The 19,745-nt window shown below is 38.2% G+C and overlaps 5 protein-coding genes across 5 annotated transcripts; 1 reads left to right on the forward strand and 4 right to left on the reverse strand.

The window, feature by feature from the left end:
* Window positions 1-960: 960 nt before the first annotated feature.
* LOC112169074 (gibberellin-regulated protein 1) lies at window positions 961-1,794 on the reverse strand. Its single transcript, XM_024306011.2, has 3 exons — window positions 1,609-1,794; window positions 1,476-1,518; window positions 961-1,354 (listed from the first exon to the last, which is right to left on the reverse strand). The coding sequence occupies exons 1-3, from the start codon at window positions 1,696-1,698 to the stop codon at window positions 1,173-1,175; spliced, it is 315 nt and encodes a 104-aa protein (XP_024161779.1). The 5' UTR covers window positions 1,699-1,794; the 3' UTR covers window positions 961-1,172.
* Window positions 1,795-4,956: 3,162 nt separating this feature from the next.
* Window positions 4,957-7,839, reverse strand: LOC112174137 (ER lumen protein-retaining receptor erd-2.2). The gene is made up of 6 exons (XM_024311857.2): window positions 7,487-7,839; window positions 7,178-7,377; window positions 6,573-6,713; window positions 6,320-6,400; window positions 5,528-5,652; window positions 4,957-5,390 (listed from the first exon to the last, which is right to left on the reverse strand). The coding sequence occupies exons 1-6, from the start codon at window positions 7,707-7,709 to the stop codon at window positions 5,342-5,344; spliced, it is 819 nt and encodes a 272-aa protein (XP_024167625.1). The 5' UTR covers window positions 7,710-7,839; the 3' UTR covers window positions 4,957-5,341.
* A 1,598-nt stretch (window positions 7,840-9,437) lies between these two features.
* LOC112173909 lies at window positions 9,438-11,366 on the reverse strand. The gene is made up of 4 exons (XM_024311601.2): window positions 11,019-11,366; window positions 10,761-10,931; window positions 10,199-10,447; window positions 9,438-9,976 (listed from the first exon to the last, which is right to left on the reverse strand). Exons 1-4 carry the CDS (start codon window positions 11,223-11,225, stop codon window positions 9,701-9,703), a joined length of 903 nt encoding a protein of 300 aa, XP_024167369.1. The 5' UTR covers window positions 11,226-11,366; the 3' UTR covers window positions 9,438-9,700.
* A 903-nt stretch (window positions 11,367-12,269) lies between these two features.
* LOC112173223 (probable alkaline/neutral invertase D) lies at window positions 12,270-15,464 on the reverse strand. Its single transcript, XM_024310813.2, has 5 exons — window positions 15,429-15,464; window positions 14,945-15,323; window positions 13,592-14,023; window positions 12,771-13,329; window positions 12,270-12,620 (listed from the first exon to the last, which is right to left on the reverse strand). The coding sequence occupies exons 2-5, from the start codon at window positions 15,305-15,307 to the stop codon at window positions 12,325-12,327; spliced, it is 1,650 nt and encodes a 549-aa protein (XP_024166581.1). The 5' UTR covers window positions 15,308-15,323; window positions 15,429-15,464; the 3' UTR covers window positions 12,270-12,324.
* A 1,193-nt stretch (window positions 15,465-16,657) lies between these two features.
* Window positions 16,658-18,971, forward strand: LOC112173542 (interaptin). Its single transcript, XM_024311176.2, has 5 exons — window positions 16,658-17,005; window positions 17,106-17,217; window positions 17,427-17,500; window positions 17,587-18,168; window positions 18,550-18,971. Exons 1-5 carry the CDS (start codon window positions 16,802-16,804, stop codon window positions 18,697-18,699), a joined length of 1,122 nt encoding a protein of 373 aa, XP_024166944.1. The 5' UTR covers window positions 16,658-16,801; the 3' UTR covers window positions 18,700-18,971.
* Window positions 18,972-19,745: the final 774 nt, after the last annotated feature.

Below are 19,745 nucleotides of genomic sequence, written 5' to 3' on the forward strand. Positions count from 1 at the left end.
TGCGATCGTGTCAAGTAGTTCATTAGTAACACAAACAATATTTTAATTTATGACTTAGTCTATGTCATATATAATCTAGTTAACAATACCTATTTTGAGTAACTAGAAATTCCAACTGAAGAAGAAGCAGTGACCTAAAACACGTTACATTATTGTTTTATGAGATAGTGTTGAGAAGAGCAAACATAAATAATTGTTTAAAATTGATGGATAAATGTTAATGTGGCATCAACATCAAAAGTAGCGAATTGGAGGATGAGAAGAGAAACGAGAATTTGAGCAACTAGAGCCTTGAACATCATATTGGCCATTGATCTGGAACGTATTATGAAATGGAAGTTGAGACATTTTTTTTTTAGGAGAAGACGTCAGAGTATATATTGAAGAAGTCAATCAGTTTGTACACAAAGTGGCTATGAAGCCATTGATTTATGTGGGGACAAACCCACTCCAACACAGATCAAAATCAGAATCTAATGCAAATCTTGCCAGCATGTTGGCAACCTTATTTGCACTAATATAGCTGGAAGTTGAGACTTAGTAGTATTAGAATTGAGAAAATGTGAGTTTAGTAAAACATAGTGGGTAGCATTTATAGAGAAAACGACATAAAGATTATTAATTCTGAATTTAAAATCCACACATTTCATGTCAATTGCTTATAGATATCGAGATGGTTTGATTTACAGTCATTCATTAAGCATCTATTGCAATCTTTAGGTCATACATACATATGCGGTTTGCTTTTTGACGGGAATTTATTATGTGGCCATTTCAGTCATAAAAATTAAAAAGTTAAATTTAGTTATATTATGATTTTATTTTTGGGCTGAACTGGGCTCCAATTCCTAAGGAAATAGGATGGTCACAAACGGCCCATGCTGATTAATTACTGGGCCTGTGCGAAGAAGAGAAGAAGAAGAAGAAGAAGAACAAATCATAAAACATAAAGCATTTGACTGTTGATTAATTACTCCATGTCCATAAAGTCATAAACACCAGATTGACGTACAATATGAAGCAGAAATTACAAGGCTACAAGCAGTAGCCATTTTTATTGGATAAGTTAAACCTATATATGCATTTTTATTCACTCTGTAGCTCCGGCACATATATAACCAAGCTAGCTAGCGAGATAGCTAAGCTTGCTTGAAGTAGTTTTAATGTTGTTACTAAGGACACTTGCGTCTGCCGCCGTGGGTGGTGAGGCTAGCGTAACAGGGGCAGACGTCGTAGTTTCCAGCCGTGCCGGGAGGGACGCAGCTACAACGCTGGCAGCAAGTCCCGCATGCCCTCTTGCACAGCCGAGGCCGAGATGATAAACGACACCTCGCAGTGCACGCTCCACCGCAGTCTGTACATGTATATAACGACATGTTGATCATCGAGGAGAATAAATATACAAGAGCAAAAAGAGAGAGAGAGAGAGAGAGAGAGAGAGAGAGAGAGAGAGAGAGAGAGAGAGACATATATACCAATTTTATCAAGGAGTGAAGCATGTTGTGCATTGTTGTTCACCTGCAAACATTTCAAAGCATATAATTAAGTAAGTAATTTAAGAAATTGTATCACAAATATTTCATTAGCTAGTTGCTATAGCTAGCTTACCACTACTCCATCAGCCTCAACAGGACTGAAAGCAAGAAGGGAAACCATCATCATCAAGAGAACCGAAACAACCACAAGCCTGGAGTTCATTACGGTCGATTGCGAAACAGTAAAGCAAACCCTTTGATAATCTTTTGCTACTTGATCTTAAAACTGATTGAGCACCTTGATTGGTTTTTGTAAACTGAGATGCATGGCTTCCCTATTTATAGGCTGCAGATGACTACCGTGGGTTTAGAGTGATGATAAGGGAGAGAAGAAGAGGGAAGGGGGTTAGGTAGATAGGTCCATGCGAGGACGGGACATTCTAGCTGGAACCATGGTTTGTCGTTTGTGGCATGTACGCGGATTTGTAATTGTTAATTAATTAGTTAACACTGATTTAGAAGCTGATAATTAATAAAAAAAATTGTCTGAAGAGCAAAATATATATATGGAGGGGCTAAGCTTCAGTGGAAGCTAGTAAAGCTAAAGCATTTGGAATCATGTGAAAGGAGTAAAGTTAACCATGCCAGCTATCTCTTTGTTTCTATGCTTTGCTTCATTGTGTGGGATTTTCCTTTACAAGTGGCTTGAGGAGGCTTTAGGCTTTAGCTACCTACCTCAGACTCTATCATGGTTATCTATATCCATCTTCAACAGCAATATCATATAGTTAAACTTGTAATTCCTAAGACTAATTCGTATTCTATTGATTTTCTGCTAATTAAGTTTGACTGCTTTAATTTGACTGTGCTCGCTGAAGTTCGTGTAGAAGCTAGTCTTTTCAGGGTCACGTAGAGGTTGCTTTCTTGCTAGCTGGTTACCAAATTAGTGACAAGCAATCATGTAATCCTCTATTTTCACTGGGGATACTCCAACGTATAGGACGCGGGCAAATTCGTCAATACTTGCACAAAACAAAAATCAGTGGACGAATATCTAGAGGATATGATCGATAATCCATCTTCAATGGCTTGAAGAGAAAAAATCTATGGTGCATGCTGGATTGCTTTATGATCAAGTGGCTGGGATTAATCAACAAGTTTACTAAACCAATTAATTTCGACATCTCAGATGGTCTGTTTTCTTTTTCGCTTTGTTTGGCAGGCCACTCCTTTTAGTATCAAAGGCCAGAAACGGTGAAAGCTTCAATTCAATCACACAAATACCTGCTGTGCCATATATGTTAGGCTAACCTTTCTTTCTTTAACTAAGTTCAGCTGCGTATCACTATAGTCTACCAACTAAGTTAAGCTGCTTTCTACTTACTGTAATACGTACTCTGATGCATTATCAGTGCCGATATTAACCTAATCACAAAGCTTTATAGGATGGTTTCATTAATGATCAAAATAAAGAAATATCAAAGATCTGAAAAATAGAAAAAATCTGAAAATATTATCGACATAAGAAGAAGGTGATGATGATGATGACTGATGGCCACTCTAAAGCCCTTTGCAGAAGCTTTATATCAACTCTCAACTCGAATGAAAGGAACTCATCCCAGCAGTACTCGTGTGCAAAGTTACGTGCTAATTAAGTTGCTCCACGTTTAACTTCAACAGCTGTGTTATTCTGCTCATTTAAAAAAAACGCCAAAATCCCAATTTGGCAACATGTCTATATATAGACCTACCTACCTAGGAGGCTGCCGACTAAGCTAGCAGCACAGCGTTAGTGTTTAAGTTAAATCTTCGGAAGCTTTATGGCATTATTGATAATGCAGCTAATGTGAGTCATAATTAGAATGCTACAGAAAACTAAAAAAGCTCAAAGAATACTAATTACAGATCGATTGGACTTTTTGTGATCTTCCATTGTGGTGCCATGCAAGGAAACCACAGCCGTATATTCATTTCTCAAACCACGGTTTCCTTTTCTGTTTCCCCTTTTTTTCCTTTTATGTTGGTTGGGGACCAAAACAGGTGAACAGTGTAGACTGCCAACGATCTAGTGAAGGAATTGGATATTTTGTTAAACTTTACAAGCAGTATGTTTCGTATTACGTTTTCATACCCTTCTCCATTCGAACAAGTTAGATATCTTTTGAGTCTTAACCAGCAAAGGCCACGCACAGAGAGGCTAGCATTAACTGATAATTTCTTAACGCTTCGAAACTAAATGCAGAATCACAAAAAGTATGAAGGGTCTGCTGTGTTTAATTAGCACTGATAATAGCTTGTTGCAGTGTTTCGCCAGCCATTACTAGCTTCAATCAGTATCAAATGCCAGAAATGTTAAAACTTCAATTCAATTATATATGCAAGTACCAACTGTGCTATGCCAGGCTAGGTTAGCTTAGTCAAACACACACCTTCTTATTTCTTTGTCAGAAACTAAACATTTAGGTACCTGCTGGGATTGGATAAACCCTTCCCCTGCCCATCACTGTAGTATACCAAACTAGCTAACTAGGAGCTGGTTTCTCTACTATCTTGTGGTGCATTATTGGTGTCCAGGATCCAATCATTAAGCTTTTTAAGGATCGAATGTCAATGCCAAGTAATAAACCAAATAGCTAACTCTTGCAAAAAGAGAGATGCCATACAATTTTAACAGTCCTCTCCTGTTTTTTGCTAAGCTTTGATGGGTGTTGTGAGCAAGTGCATCACCCAAGGTCCACAGTTATAATATCTATAATTACAAAGGAAGGTGATGATGATGATTGATGGCAACTATACTTTCCTCTAGTACTGAAGCTTATCTGGACTCTCAACTTGAATGAATGGAACTCATTGCAGCTGGGGTAGGTTACGTCACTTACCTGCTAATTAAATTATTCAACTTCGACAGCTGTAATCTGCTCATTCTAACCAAACGCCAAAATCACAATTTGGCAACCTCTATAATCTATATTGTCCTATCCTAGCCAGGAGTACTCTAGCAACACAGTGTTAATGTTAAGCTAAATAGTGGTGGATTATTGATAACTAATAACTAGTAAAGCCCAAAGAATATAAACTAATGAAGGAAACCACACGTATATAACTATATATTCACTTCCCAAACCAGTGTTTCGTTCTCTGTTTCCCCTTTTGACCTTTTATATTGGTTGGGGACCAAAACAGGTAAACAATGCACATTGCCAGGCATGGAGTCTTTACATATCGAAGATTTCAAAAGAAAACGAGTATGGCAAAGAGAATGTTACGAACGACCATGTATGGTGCGTTGCTCCTGTACAAACCTACCCATTGGCTTTAATTTGTGATTGATTTGTTTCACTTGTCCTGTTCCTGCCTCCTCTGCCTGTAGTTTTCACGAGTATTGACAATGCAAGAAGAACAAATAGAATGTCAATTCTCATACAACATTCCATTTTCATTGGCCATTTGAATTGCAGTTGCAGTATAAGAACACAAAATCTGGGTCACGATGCAGAGGTAGACTGACAGATTCACACGTGTCGTATTACGTTTACATAACATTTTCCATTCAAACAAGTTACACGTCTTTTCAGTTTAACCAGCGAAGGACATAGAGAGAATAGCATACACTGATAACGCTTCAAAACTAAATGCAGAATCACAAAAAGTCTATGCTAGGAGGTTTTCTAGACATCGAGTGTATATGCTAATGACTACCTTGTAAACCTGACTAGTGAGAAAACATCCCTCGCTTTACAGTTCACTCTATGACTCTCGACCATTCTCTTAATAGCCGCCCAAGAAAAGGATTTAAAAGAGCAGGCAACATTCCCAAATTTTTGAGTAGCGATGCAGTTTGATCTTGCACGCTGAACCGCTTAGACTTAGACAACCCCAGAGGGTAAGCGTAGAACAAGTTGCCCATCAACAGCACTGCAACCAAAACAGCAGTCATTTGAGAAAGCTCATCAAGAACATATAAGAGAGATCACATATTGCCAGTGACGCTTAGAGGATTAAGTCAAAAGTCCAATATGATCTCAGTTGGGAAATAAAACAGAAATACTCACCTTTTGACATAGTAGTAGCAAAAATCAGCAAGTATGAAGGTCTGGACAATTTCTGAGAGAAGAACCATACCAGGCCACAACCCATAACCTAAAGTTGTCAGTATCTGTCCTCGAGAATCCAATACCTGTCCAAATAAGGCAGATGTAATAATATTAGACACATACTAATATAAGATTGAGGTCAGAACGGGAAAATTCTTAAAAAACAAAATTCAACGGGCCAAGGCACTGGTTATATATGCTTATATGTGAATATCATCAACATACTAATTGTTGGTCAGGTAGTAGCAGAACACTTCCAACCACAAAGAATATATAAGGTTAGTTAAGGTTAGTGGATATCAACCTCATCAAAATGCAATAATCTTAAACACATAGAAATTTCAATTCTATTGGATAATAATGACTATCAGCTTAGGTCAACTTTTAGCAAAGTAAATAACAGATAGAGTTGAGAACACTCTAGCCTGAAGCTAATCATTATATAAAAGGAAAAAATAAGTAAAACAAACACAGCAACACATATAATAGTGCAACTGAGTGAGACTACATAGCAAACAAAGACTGCTGCAGTAAGAACCCAATGAGAGTCGATGCAAGTTTCAAGTAAATAAACATAAATCCGTGTTCGGAAACTCTTGTATCACAAATACTTAAAAGAACAGAGAATAAGGGGAAAATATATGAGCTTGTTGCATAGTTACTTCATATGGCTTATTTCTTCCCAAAGCACATTGCAAAAAGATAATCACACATCAATTCCGAAAGAGTTATAATCTGCCTTTGACAAACCTGGAGGACCCAATGTGCGCAACTCAAGAACCGTGCAACTCCCAGGGCAAAAACATAATGTGCCGTAAAAGGTTCAATGATCTGAAATTTTTGAATTTGTAAAAGAAAACAGATGAGAAAAATGATAACAGTGCAAAAGATCATTTATCAAAAGACAAATGCAGATTCTCCTTTGTTAAAAATCATCTCCCTGAGAATCATGAACCAACCATTCAGAAACAAACTAACAAGCATACAGGTCTTTGTGTAATACCTTAGTGTTTTGCATGACTCGAAGCTGAGGTAGTACTGATACAGCTTCAAGATAAACACAGAATGCCCAGCCAATTCGGTTTACAATAAAATGATGTGTCGTGGGATGTACAGCTAATGAAAGCAGAGCACACGGAATCACCTACAATGTAAGAAATCACGAAACAATGAATCCAAAATGATACATAAAACCACAGTTCAGTCTTTCATTACTCCACCCGAATACCAAAATTAAGAAACCAGCAGTAAGAAGGAGATTGGTAAAATAGATGGCTGATTTTATATTGATCAAAACGAAAACGAGGAGCACCATATGAAAGTAAAAAACTTGACAAAAGGGTCCTAAGAATACCATTCAACATTTTTACAAGTACAACAAAGAAATCTACCAAATGCTCTCAGCAGTGCAAATAGCCAAATACATTCTCAACAAAATTCTTCTAATTCACTTACTAACTAATCAATACAACCAAACATAAAAAGGTAAAAATATCCCAGTGACTTAACAATTTAGCACTTTCAAAGTCCGAAACATTATTTGATTTCACTCTTGGACTACATGTATCACCGTTAAGAGAGGAACTAAACAAGAAACAAAGCACTGACCACATAGTAGATTGCGAAGTTGTCCTTGTCATCCATGTAGCTAGACCTGAGCTTAAACCGAATCATATAAATAACCCAAAGCGTGGTCACCAATGTAGCCGAATCCAGTATCGTGTGTATGTCATATTCCATGACCAAACTACAATACAGCCTCACAGCTAGAAACAGAGCCGTCAATTCCTGCGACTTGAGTGAAATTCCTACAATACCCACCAAATCGAACAATCTCTGAGCTCAACTAAACACAAATGCAGAGATATCTGATCGGAAATGCAGACTTCGAAAAAGAAACGGGATTTGGGTTTTTACCGGCGCAAGTCTTCTCTTTCATGAGCTTGTAGATGAGGACGGAGATTCCGAGGGAGTGGACAGCCTCCGCCGCCACGAAGAGGTTGTCGTGGTCGTGCACGATCATTCGGAGGACCACCAAGGCGGCCATTCCCGACACCACCGCCAAAAAAGCCTTGATCTTCGGCGGCTGTCGCCGGACCCATGTCGCCACCGCGTGGGTGGGCCCTTTGCCTCCCTTCATTACAGTGTTGGATTCCAAAGAAGAAGAAGAAGAAGAAGAAAGACGAGAGAAGAAGGAGAATTTGAGTCTTAAACGAGTCTGAGGTTTTAGTTTGAGAGCAGTTAAACTACTCGATCGGCTTGTTCAACAACCACTGCCCACGAGACTGAGGTAGGGCAGTTTCTGTAGACCAACCTGCGTCGTTGATCACTAGTTCAGAACAATCTGGACCGTTTATTGTATGCTTTGGAATGATCTACAGGTTTTGGCTGTACTATGGTGTCACTCGACTAATGAGATCACGCCACGTCAGTTGCACAAACATAGGTGTCTTTGGTAGAATAACCCACCCAGTGAAGCCAGTCAACCTACTTATTAGGAAGTTGTCGTGGTCACCGATTATGTTTTTTTTTTTTTAAAGGACAACAGAAGATTGCGGCAATGGAAGACTAATTAATTGATGATAAATCATACCACCTCATTCGGTTAAGCATAAAGGATACAGAATACTCCTCATATTACAATGCAAGCTCACGACGAAGAATACTAAATTCAAAAGAGATCCAAAAAAAACTAAAGTCCATACTTCAACAAGACTAAAATTTTAAAGGAATTGCTGAAAAAGAAAATGCAGAATTTAAAAAACTCTCTAATCCTACATTGCCCTAAAATGGAACCAATGTCCTAAACATCTTGACGCCTAAGACCCTCTTGGTGTACGTCGCAATATTCAACACACCCACAGAGAATGTGCAGGACAAAGAGCGGGACAGACCACCCTAGAAAACCCAAACCCGACCCAAGTGTGAGAGAATAGGGGAATTGGCTAATCTAGGTCCAATTCTCTAGATTGCATCTCTGCAGCCTAGGAAGACAAAGGCCCAAGGCCCACTGCCTACACCCTACGCCCCCATCACCCAGTCAGCCGAATCTGGTCCTTCTGAGAAGCCGCCTGCCACTGCTCAATCAATCTGGAGGTCTCCCCAGGCAGGAGACCATAGCAACCATCCCGCCGCCCACCAAACCTGTACAAGCGACCACACTTGCTGCACAAGGCTGATCCTTCAAGCACGAACCAAAAGCTTTAACCGGCAATCTAAAAGCCGAACTCTAGTAGATCTTCTCCGACCTCGCACCTTCGTCAGACCAGAGAACGTGTCACTGATCTCCTCCTCTTCAAACCTCCTCCACAAGCCTGGTATCGACAACGACCGTCGACCTCAAGAGAAACAAAACCGGACTCGTTTCCGGCCAACTCACCACAGTCTCGTCCTCCCTTAGCTGGAAAAAACGATGCTGGAGCGCTCTACTACAGATCGGAGCCAAGAAGCGCCACCGCATTGCTCGCAAAACCTAGGTTTAGGTTTCAGTTGCGCTCTATCATAGTCTCTGATTGGTAAAACAAGCAAAGGTGAAAATATATATATATATATATTTTTTACTATAAGATGACCTCTGCTTCGTCCACCTTAAAAATTCAACCCACTTTGACTTCGTTTTCTTGTTCTTTGAAGCTTTTGCAGATGATCTTTGTTCAATGAGGGCATGGTAATAGCTGCTGTGGAAGAACTGGAACTTTTTCATGGCATTTGTGTACAAACAACGTTTAACATTGCTTTTCATTCCTCAAGATGTTAAGAGAATTGTTACGATTAGCAGAAAACGCAATGTTTAACATTGCTCTTCATTCCTCAAGATGTTAAGAGAATTGTTACGATTAGCAGAAAACGCAACGTATTGACAGCCGAATAGCCAAACTGATCACCTTCAATTGAAAGTCTGAAAGTATAGTAGGTGAAATACATCATTTTACATATTAACATTAATCGCCCCAGGCAAGTTAATGTATGCACAATTGCACACAAAAAGTACAAAAGAAGGTTTCTTTGGTGAAAGAGTACCAAAAAGAGGTGTATACACATCATGTACAACAAAATATCAAGATCATCAAGCAAGAATTAAGAGGACATTATATACGAACATTGTTATTCCTGCCGAATCCACTGACCATTTCAGAATATACGTAGGGAAGATGAAGGTGTACTTGAGGGCTTTGCCACTGTAATCTGAACACGTAGTACCTCATGAATAGCACCTCGATACAGCACTGCAAGAACCTCCTCTGCTCTTGCAAGTGCAACATCTAACAATGTGAATTGATGAGAATGTAGTTCGTCATTCATGCGAATACCGTAACCGTTGGACCATTTGCCAAGCGTCCACCATTTAACACAAACTCGCCGCTCCGCTAACTTCCTAATTCTTAGTTCTTTCACAACACATTTGACCTGCCAATTATGTATTTCAATTACTAAAGGAATATACAATAAGCAGTTACAAACATGGGATTGGATAATGTTGTAATCAGATATTTCTTCAACCAGATATTACAAACAACTTAATGTTGTTAATAACAGAGTATTCATGCAATTCAAAAACAGATAAAGGTATAAGAAGAACAGATTTGTAAATTAAATTCATAAGTAGACACAGAGGGAAAAACCACACACCGGCACTTTAAGCCAATTCATGCAGTAATGCAAACCGAGTAGATTGATCTGCACACTAAGACTTGGCTTCAAAAGGAGCAATACTACATCCTCATATCCAAATCTCATCACGTGCAGGTCTTCAATCGCCCTTTGATATTGTGCAACCTCAAGAGATCCATATATTGAGCATTTCTCCACATAATCGATCACCAAAGCAGCACTAGCAGCCTTATGATCGTGAACCTCCCCGTAAAAGGGCCTCCACCCCTGTAGTGCAATATAAGATTATAACAATACACTTGACTCCCGATTGTTAATACAAATGTAAACAAACAAACATGATGTGTTTTCCTTTCTAACCAATCATGGATATCTCATTGGGTATATATCGATCATCACCACAAGCTCAAATCTTTATACAACTAAATCATCTAAGTCACTAAAAAGTCAACAACATATGAAGGTCTGTTGATCATCAATAAATGAAAACAAATTTCTAGTGCAGAAAATTGCAGATATCAGAAATAGAAAAGTGAACCATTAAAAGAATACTGTAAATTGAAGAAAGTAGTCAAAGTACCTTGTCCTTCGGCCTTCTGATTGCAGTGGAAGATGAAGACTCAGACTCAGACTCGTCTGAGAATTCCAGAGAAGCCCATCTCTTTTTTGCTAGAGACTCCCATAGGCAATCAGACCCACAAAGCTCCTTCCAACACCTACAACAACAAGCCAACGCACACAAATCCCACACCTTTGTTTCCAAAACAGAGCACAAAAACATCAACAAGTGCGGAAAATATAAAGAACCAAAAAAAATTGAAACCATCAAGGATCGTACCTCAAGTAACGAAGCAATTCTGAGGGCAATCTCGTCCGGGACTGGAAAAGAACCCATTTTCTGCTGCTTACATACGTCTTGTGCCTGAAAGCTTTGGTCTTTGGGTTGTTGCTGCCTCTCTTGTTTGTCAATTCGCATAAATGATGGGTGCTGCTGACGTTGGGGCATGTGGGTCTTCTCCGGTTCGGACCTCTTTGACATTGACATGGGGCTCTCTAGGAACGACACGATACGCGACGTGTTTCCGATTTCATACGACACGGAAACTCTATTACATTCTTTTTTTCCCAGTTTTCACTCAAGGAGATGAATATGCAGATGGGATGAAAAGGAAGGAGAAAGGTGTTCTTACACCGAGGTATCTTTACCTTTCTTTTAAATGTATACTTCGAAATAAGTAAATTATTTATACTAGCCTCTTAACACACTCCAACGCGTGTATCAATTTGCTTTTTCTTTTTGATATATATTTATATAATATTAATCTGAATTTTTTTTTGTTTTCAAATAAGAATACTCTTTTCAAACTGCAATTGCAGTTCTACTGCAGTTGGGAAAGAACTGCTCCTAGCCTCTCACGTTTTGTTTTTTTTTTTTTTCATTTTCTGTTTTTTATACTTATCAAGTTACTATTATAGCCTATATACATTAAACAACAGATTTTAAAATTTAATAAAAGAAGGGCAATTTCAAGTATTTTGAAAATTTAACCTTAAGGGTTATTTGCTTAATTAATACTGATATATATATATATGAAAATCTGAGTTCCATTCAATTTTGAAAGAATCGAGTCTTTGACCATCATTTTTAACAGACAAATTAATTATATTGAAATTTGACTAAAAAGTATATATTTTGTTGAGTACGGTTCTCTATTAATTGTTCAGAGTATCATCAAATTTTACTTATTTCACCCAATAAAAATTTATCAACTAAAAAAATACTTATATTGAAGGCATCGATTTCCTATAACAATATAAGGCATTTATAATTGAGGTTCATACAAATATCAAAGTCGAAACTCTCATTGATAGTTCAACTTCCGAATATAAAGGTCTTATTTCTAGAGTTTGACGGTGTCATACTCCAACAAAATTTTGAAACAATCTAAACCCAAAATAGAGATTTTAAACTCTCAAGTCTCACCATAAGTATTCAAAACGCTCTATAACATGATGCGGAAAAAACAGCGTAGGATAATGTAGAGACTGAAGTTCCACTCTGTTTATACAAAATTCAACATGTCTATACTTGATTGCTCAAAAGTTTGAATTGGAAACAATATTAGGTTTGGCAAGTAAAACATCTAAGATGTCCATGAAGCAGATCTTTTTATAAGGGGCTTCATTTGCTTATCTTCCTCTAGTGATATCATCCCCAAATGAGAAGGATCATCCAACATCATCTTCGCCACCAAGTAGCCTGCAATGGACCATGTTTGGAACTTACGTGCCTGCTTTCCAATGTAACTCCCCGACTTGCCATCATAGTACTCCGGCCAGTGGTCTTTCGACAACCGGCTTTCAGTCAGATCAATCGCACGCCTGGCAATTTGGGGACGTCCCGTCTTTATACATGCTGCTGTCAACAGCCATAGAAGCACTACAACCACAAATTAACATATTTCAATTTAAGTATAGTTGCAATGAGAACATATAATTTCATGCTCCGAAACGTGTGATGTTTTAGATTTTTTAACAATATGTAGAGCATGATATGTTTCGGTCTTTCGGATATGTCTAAAAAACCAACCTGGCCAAGAGCCCCCATTGTGGTAACTCCACTTAGTGTTCTTGGGGTCACAGCCGGTGACAATTCGATACTCATGGCTTTCAATGCTCGGATAACAAATTTTCAAAGGCATTTCTCCAACCAGCTCATCCCAACGTTCTTCAATAAGGTCCATTATGGCTGCAGATTGCTCAGGGGTTGCCAGAGACGACAGAATCGCCACACAATTACCCAAACAGAACCACCGGAAATCCATTCTCGCAGGGCTCACATTTCCGATGAAGTAGCCACCACGACTGGGCATGAAATCGAACACCCAATCCGGAAGCGAATCGGGCATTACATTGAACTTGTTCACTGCTGTGTGAGAATACTCCTCTGTTTTATAGCGATATATATCATTGAGCTGCTTCAGGTCCAGCCAGAAATAGCTCCGCATGTGAAAGCTCAAAGCATGGAGACGATCAGTTATCCTCTCTACAAATTCCTTACCCACATCGTCTTGCTTGAGCAGGAAGCAAGCACATCTCAAAGCCATGAAGAACAGTGCTTGTATTTCTATGGGGTACCCATACACGCCCTGTAAAAAAAGTGCGAGGGAAACATTACACAAGTTAGAATAGTTATTTGAAATGCAAATTTAGTTAAAAGTAGTGCTAACCAAAATTTTGTACCGAAATTCATTACAGAATCTTAGTACAGAATAATGTAATATATACGTATCACAATGTCGAAGGTTAGTGCAGGACATTGACATGGTAGATGTCATATTATTTGGTACTCAAATTTAATATAAATATTTAAAATTTTAAGTTGTTTTTTTCTTTGATTAATGAACTAACCATTCTACGATCAATCATACAACATCCATCAGCACATAACAGAGTTGGGAAAGTATCGAAGCCTTCGGATAGACAGAGGCTGAGAATGAGGCGAATACCGTTTTGGCATTCGGGCAGTTCGGCGAGTGAAGAGTTCCCGGTAGACTTTGTGTAAGCACGAAGCAATATGATCCACCAAAACCCTGAATCAACCGGAGCAACTCTTCCTATTGCACTCTCGCCAAAATCTGCAGTGATTGTATCATTCTTTCTTACTTGGTCGTGCTCTACTTTGAAACTGGCTGGCATTACCCCTGCTCCTAGCTTAAACTCATCGACTATTTTCTCCCATGATTGGAGGCGAAGCGTTTTCAGAAGAAAGTTCTTCACTATTTCTTCTTCCCCATTCATCAAAAAGGCCAATGCACTCGGGACAAAGTCTCTAACAAATACCTGCCGTTACTTTTATCAAGTCAATTTAGGATATATGCTTCATTGCTATTTGCTAATACAGAATCAGACACTTGAGGAAAGCATAAAGCCACGATGAAATGGAAATTGGGAGAGTATAAACTTGAAACCAAAACTGAAAAGTAGACCAATTAGTCATGAAACATGATATCTATGACCCTTACTTGTCACTAACATGGTTGCTAATCAAGGTAATTAACATCAACCTTAAGAAGTTAAACACAAAAAGAAAAATGTTTGCAGCAACCCTTTTGTCAAATTGCTTGTATTGTAAATTTGTAAAACTCTTGATATATCATTTTATGGGAGAGTTTCTAATGAGGACCACTTAAATGAGGACTTCATGATGATTTTTTTGTGAGACTCATTTTTCGATCACATTTTCACAAATCAACCGTTAAATATTTAAAGACTCATATGTAAATCATTTATGTATTTTTTTTCAACCAATTGGAAATCGTTAATGCATTCATAATCATGATTTATTGTTTATAAACATAAATAGTTCAGGTTTCACATATTTGATTTGCCTATTGATTTGATCTAGTTCGTTATTTTAACGATTAGCAATTTGAAAGAAAATTTTTCAGAAGTGATCTACTCATGCATAAATAAACATCTAACGGTTAATTTGCAATAATGTAATCAAAAAGTGAGTCTCCCAAACCGTTGATTAGAAAGTCTAGTGAGTCTCCCAAACTGTTGATTAGAAAGTCTTCACTTTGATGTGAGTCTCCCATCATTTTAGAATACACATGGCCAAGAAAAGAGAACTTGTAATATTTTATTAGAGCATCCAACTCAATACCTAAAATGTTATCACTACAAGACTTTAAATTTTCAATGTGAGATTCTATTCTCTACGTAAAAAAGAAAGAGACGGAGAAGAATTAATGAATTAACCTGATCATAGTTAAGTTGTTCAACGGAACCGTCGACTGCAGCAAGAGTCCCAACAGGCTGGCCGCGAAAGTGAACAACAGAGCGCCTCAAGGTCTCCCAAGCATCGGAAACCATGAAGTGCGAGTCATAGCATGACCTAGGCGTAGCAGTGTTCAAAACTGACGAGGACATATACTCGAGGTGTTCAATGTTTGACATTTCACTGAATGATCTTTCATCAAAGGACCTCTTCCTCTCCACATTTATTGTTCTAGGTCTCTCCAACAACTTGAGAATTTCAGAGTCACCGATGTCAAAGATGCTGCCGGCAGCCTCATGACTACTTCTTACACTTCCATTTTCCGCTGCGGCAGTCGGAGACATGTTGATCCTCAAATATCTGCAGGTTTGCAGAATTCCATTGATCAATAGGAACAAAGTTATGGGAAATGATATTCTGTTAAACATGGATTATACAGTTCTTCTACAAAATTCATATGCTTACCAAAAACGAGAGAGAGAGAGAGAGCTTACTCTAACAGCATATACTTATGCCTTCTCTGAAGTGAAGTTGGGTGCTTAATATACAGGTATATATATATCGGTTGGTATCTCGGGAAATCCGATGTACTGCTTGGGAGTCACCCCACATTTTGTCTTTCAGTTTATCCTAATTCCGATCAGTAAATATATGTCACACTCACTACAAATTACAAAAGTCCAAAGGCTGATAATTGGAAACAAATTAATGCAGATTTTTAATTATGTTTTCTTTTCTACACTTCAAAGAGGTTGCTTCCCAGTTTTTCTTCATTTTCTCGACTCTATGGCTTCATTAAGAGGTAAGCAACCAGTTTTGGGGAACAATATGGATTCGAGGGGCGGCTAAGTTGAAGAACCTCTGTGAGTCAAATCTTGGTATTAATTTGGGGGGACGAAAACGTACATGATTATCGTAATTTAAGGTCATAATTTTGACCTCTTGTTCTACTTGTATTGCCCGAGATAGCGTAGTTACCTGTGATAGTTCTATGTATTCCTTTTCCATTTTTTAAATAAAAAGACTCTATAAGGAAAACTTTAAATATCATTTGCAATTGTGCAAGTTGAGTAAAGAGGATAAAAGAATAGGGCTAGAGTATGATTTTGCAATCGTTTTTCGTTGATAATGTGAAGATCTTATTGCGTTACCAAGAGTAAGGCAAGTGTCTTGTACTCTTCTTCAACACTAGACGTCTAGACCTGAAAAGAGTTGGTTGCTTTTAGAAAACCCCTTGGCCTTTTTCAATAAATAGGTAGAAGCCGGTAATAAACCATGCACTATCGAAATACATAGTCCTCGACAACAAAGAAGTTGGTTAATCCGTTAGGCCAAAGACCAACATAATCATTTCTGACATTGTAAGATTCATTTTAAAGCCAAAAGATCCACGGTAATGAAAGTGCGCATGAACAAACAACTGAAATTAATTGCATAATTTCTTCTAAAAAATTTTTTGATTGCGTAATTTTATTCACGTCCTAAACCCAAAAACCCCAAATCAATTTTCTCTCACTTTGGGCTAACTCTAAATTGCATCACCACTTTTGCTTTTTCTATCATCCTCACGCTATGAACTCGTTTCATTCTTTTGGGCCTTTGCCTGGGGCCCTGTTCAAAAGAAAACAAACACAAAAAGAAAAGATTTACAAAAACACAAGTGTACCGCTTCAATCTTAAATTTTGACCGTTGATCTATTACTTGTCTGTTCAAGTGTTCAACACTCTTTCAAAACACTACCAAGTCCCCAACGGTCTTCTTCTTCTTCTACTCTGCTTCGCTCCTCATAAAGATTCAATCTTTCACTTCTAATCTTCTATCTGAGTTCTCTTCAGAAATGGGTACCGTAACGCGCTCTAAATCGTCGTCGGAAAGTCAAAATTGGGAGCATATATTCAACGCCATGGTCCAAATTTTACAGGAGCAGCAGTCCAAGCTGGAGACGATGGCCAAAGAGCGCAAAATGCTCGCCGATCGGATCAGAACGGAACACGACAAGTGGGCCTTCAGCGTCAGCCAATTGCAAGATCAAATTTCCCAGGTAAATTAATTTCCCCCAATTCAAATTAGGGTTTTGAAATTCTCGGCTTTGGGGGAATTCGCTGAAAACTGGTCCGGTTTTCTTGTGATTTGTGGTGTAGTTGGAGGCGGATTTGGTTACGCAAGAGAAGGGTGGTGTGGTTGAGGTGGCCAAATTGGAGTTGCTTCTGGGCTTGAAGGAAAGAGAGGCTGTTCTCTTCAAATTTCAAAAAGGTACATACTTTAGTTTTTGTTGTTGTTGTTGTGGTTTTACTATAGTTCTGCTTCCAAAGGATAGAGAAATTGGGATTAATTTGGCTAACAGTGTCTACTTAAGCTACTAAGTTGTGTTAGTTTTCGATCTTATTTGGATCAAAATTGAGTATTCTACTTGTTTGTAAGTGTGTGATTTCCTCATTGTTTATTGGTCTTTTTGTATCCAGAGGATATAAAGAGGGACTTGGACGATTTTATAAGATGGGTTGAATTGCACGCCAAAGAATCCTCTGATTCGAAGGTACATATAACTACCTTCCTCATTTCTATTGCAATTTTGTGTTGGTTTCTGTCCGAGTATTGTTCTAAGATCTTAATTAATTATAGGTAGGTGGGGAGAGCAGTAAACGAAAAGGAAGAAATAATAGCAATACAAAGTTGTCCAAAACTATTAATGAAGAAAAGCGGCTTTCTAAAGGTGTGGATGATGATCTGAGAAAGTTACAGCAGGAATATGATAAGCTTGCTTTGGAAAAGAAAACTGAGGTATCTGCACTCTTGTCTCAGAAGCAATTCGTGTGGAATCAGTATAATCTTTTGGAAAAAGACTACACCAGTAAACTAAAGAGTAAGCAGTCTGAAGTTGACCAGGCTGATGAAAAGATACAGGCTCTTCTTGCCAGTATGGAGCAATTACAGTCCTCAAACAAAGAAAAGGATGATAAGATTGCATCATTAGAGACTGATTTCACCAAGCTGAAGGAAGAAAATTCCAAAGTTTTAAGGGAACTGGAGTCATTAAGAAAGTCTGCAAGTGCTTCCGTGACTCCTGTTTTGAACCACTGTTCAGCGGGAACCAGAGCATATAACTTGAGAGGCAAAAATAGTGCTCTTGATAGAAGTATTGTGACAGTCAAGAAAGAGTCATCTGCTGCACAACTTACTGATCCTCTTAAGAACACCAAAATGGTACTTTTACTGTCAATACTATTTGTTTCTCCCCTGAAATTTTTAGCTTCTGTGATACATCTGCTAGTGGCTTTGACTCAGTAGTACTTTGATGGCTCGATTCTCCTGAACTGTGGGAAGAAAGAATCTTTCACTAAAACAGGAAAACTATCATATATGATTTTCTTGGTTAGGTTGGAGAATGAAGCATCATTTATTGCACTTATAAATTTCTTGAAGTTAATTGGTTTGTGTGATGGCGTTTCAATGTTACTGGCTCACTTTGTTTATACAAGGAATATTATTGCACACAGGATATTAGAAAATCAAAAGCTACTTGCTAGTCAGTGTATGCTTGTTGTCCTGTAGTCTAACTCCATTTGTTTGTTTCTGGATAACCAGGGGAGGAGCAGTTCAAAGAGAAATGGAGATGATGTTATAACAACTGAGGGAACTGTAAAGTTGTTCTCGTCCAGCTTTAAAGTACCAAAAGTGAAGAGTCATTGTCCTGCATCTGGCAAATCTTCGACATCATCTTCCGGAGGGGGGTAGATTGTAATGTGTTTTGTTCTGGACAACTCTCCAGACAAGCCTAAGGCTTGTGTTGTGTTGTCCTCTTCATTTGTAGGCATTGATTTGGTTTCATGTAAAGTATGTGTTGATTTTAGGGTTTAGGGCAAGCTCTGTCAGCTTGCGGCCTGTAAGATTGTAGCTTTTGGATCTGTCATAGATGCCAGAGAGTATAGCTTTGGGAATGCAACACGATTGTAATTACATCTATATATGTTGTCTTGCACATTTATGGTGTAAATTCCCACCAATGACGGAACTAGAATTGAAAAACCGTGTGGGCTGCAAATTGAAGTTAATTTTATGTGAAAACTGCTATTAAAATTTAAACCAAAGTTTTTTAATTTAGAGCCATTTTCTTAATTGATGACTAAGTTAGATAAAAATTCGAAACTGAAAAATGGAGACAGAGACTAATTAAAATAAGAGGATGGGAGGAGATTTTTGACAGTATATAGGCTATACACCCTATATAAAACATGTACTTAAAATACTTTTTCCACAAAAATGAGGTGGGCTGTAGCTCAACCCAACCCCCCTCTAGTTTCGTGTGCCCACCATGGCAACAACTTTGTAGTTTCTCTCAGCTATTCCATTGCCTTAATACCTTATTCTATGACTTGATTTAGTTAAGATCCACCAGTTGTTGGATCCTTTGAGTGAAAGACCTCTAAGCATGTGTTTGTTTTTAGTTTCATGTCATTTTCCAATCTTTCTTCTGTTAATAACAATAATATCAATACAGTTACAAGTTCTAGGCAAAAGATATGGAGAGCAAGACTAGATATATATATATAGTAAAGCTTCAAGATGCATACAAAAGTTCATGGCTAGTTCAAAGTTCAAACATAGTAACAATAAAAGCACAACAAGAGGGCATTCAGTGTCGCATGGACAGGGTCCCGTTCCCCTGGTCAGCAGTTGACCAAGGATTTTGTGCTCAACTACCGTCCGATTTCAATCGGACGGTTGACATGTATCAATTTAAATACATGTCAACCGTCCGATTGAAATCGGACGGTAGTTGA

This window comes from Rosa chinensis, chromosome 6 (assembly GCF_002994745.2).
Source record: "Rosa chinensis cultivar Old Blush chromosome 6, RchiOBHm-V2, whole genome shotgun sequence".
In the NCBI taxonomy this organism is placed as follows: Eukaryota; Viridiplantae; Streptophyta; class Magnoliopsida; order Rosales; family Rosaceae; genus Rosa; species Rosa chinensis.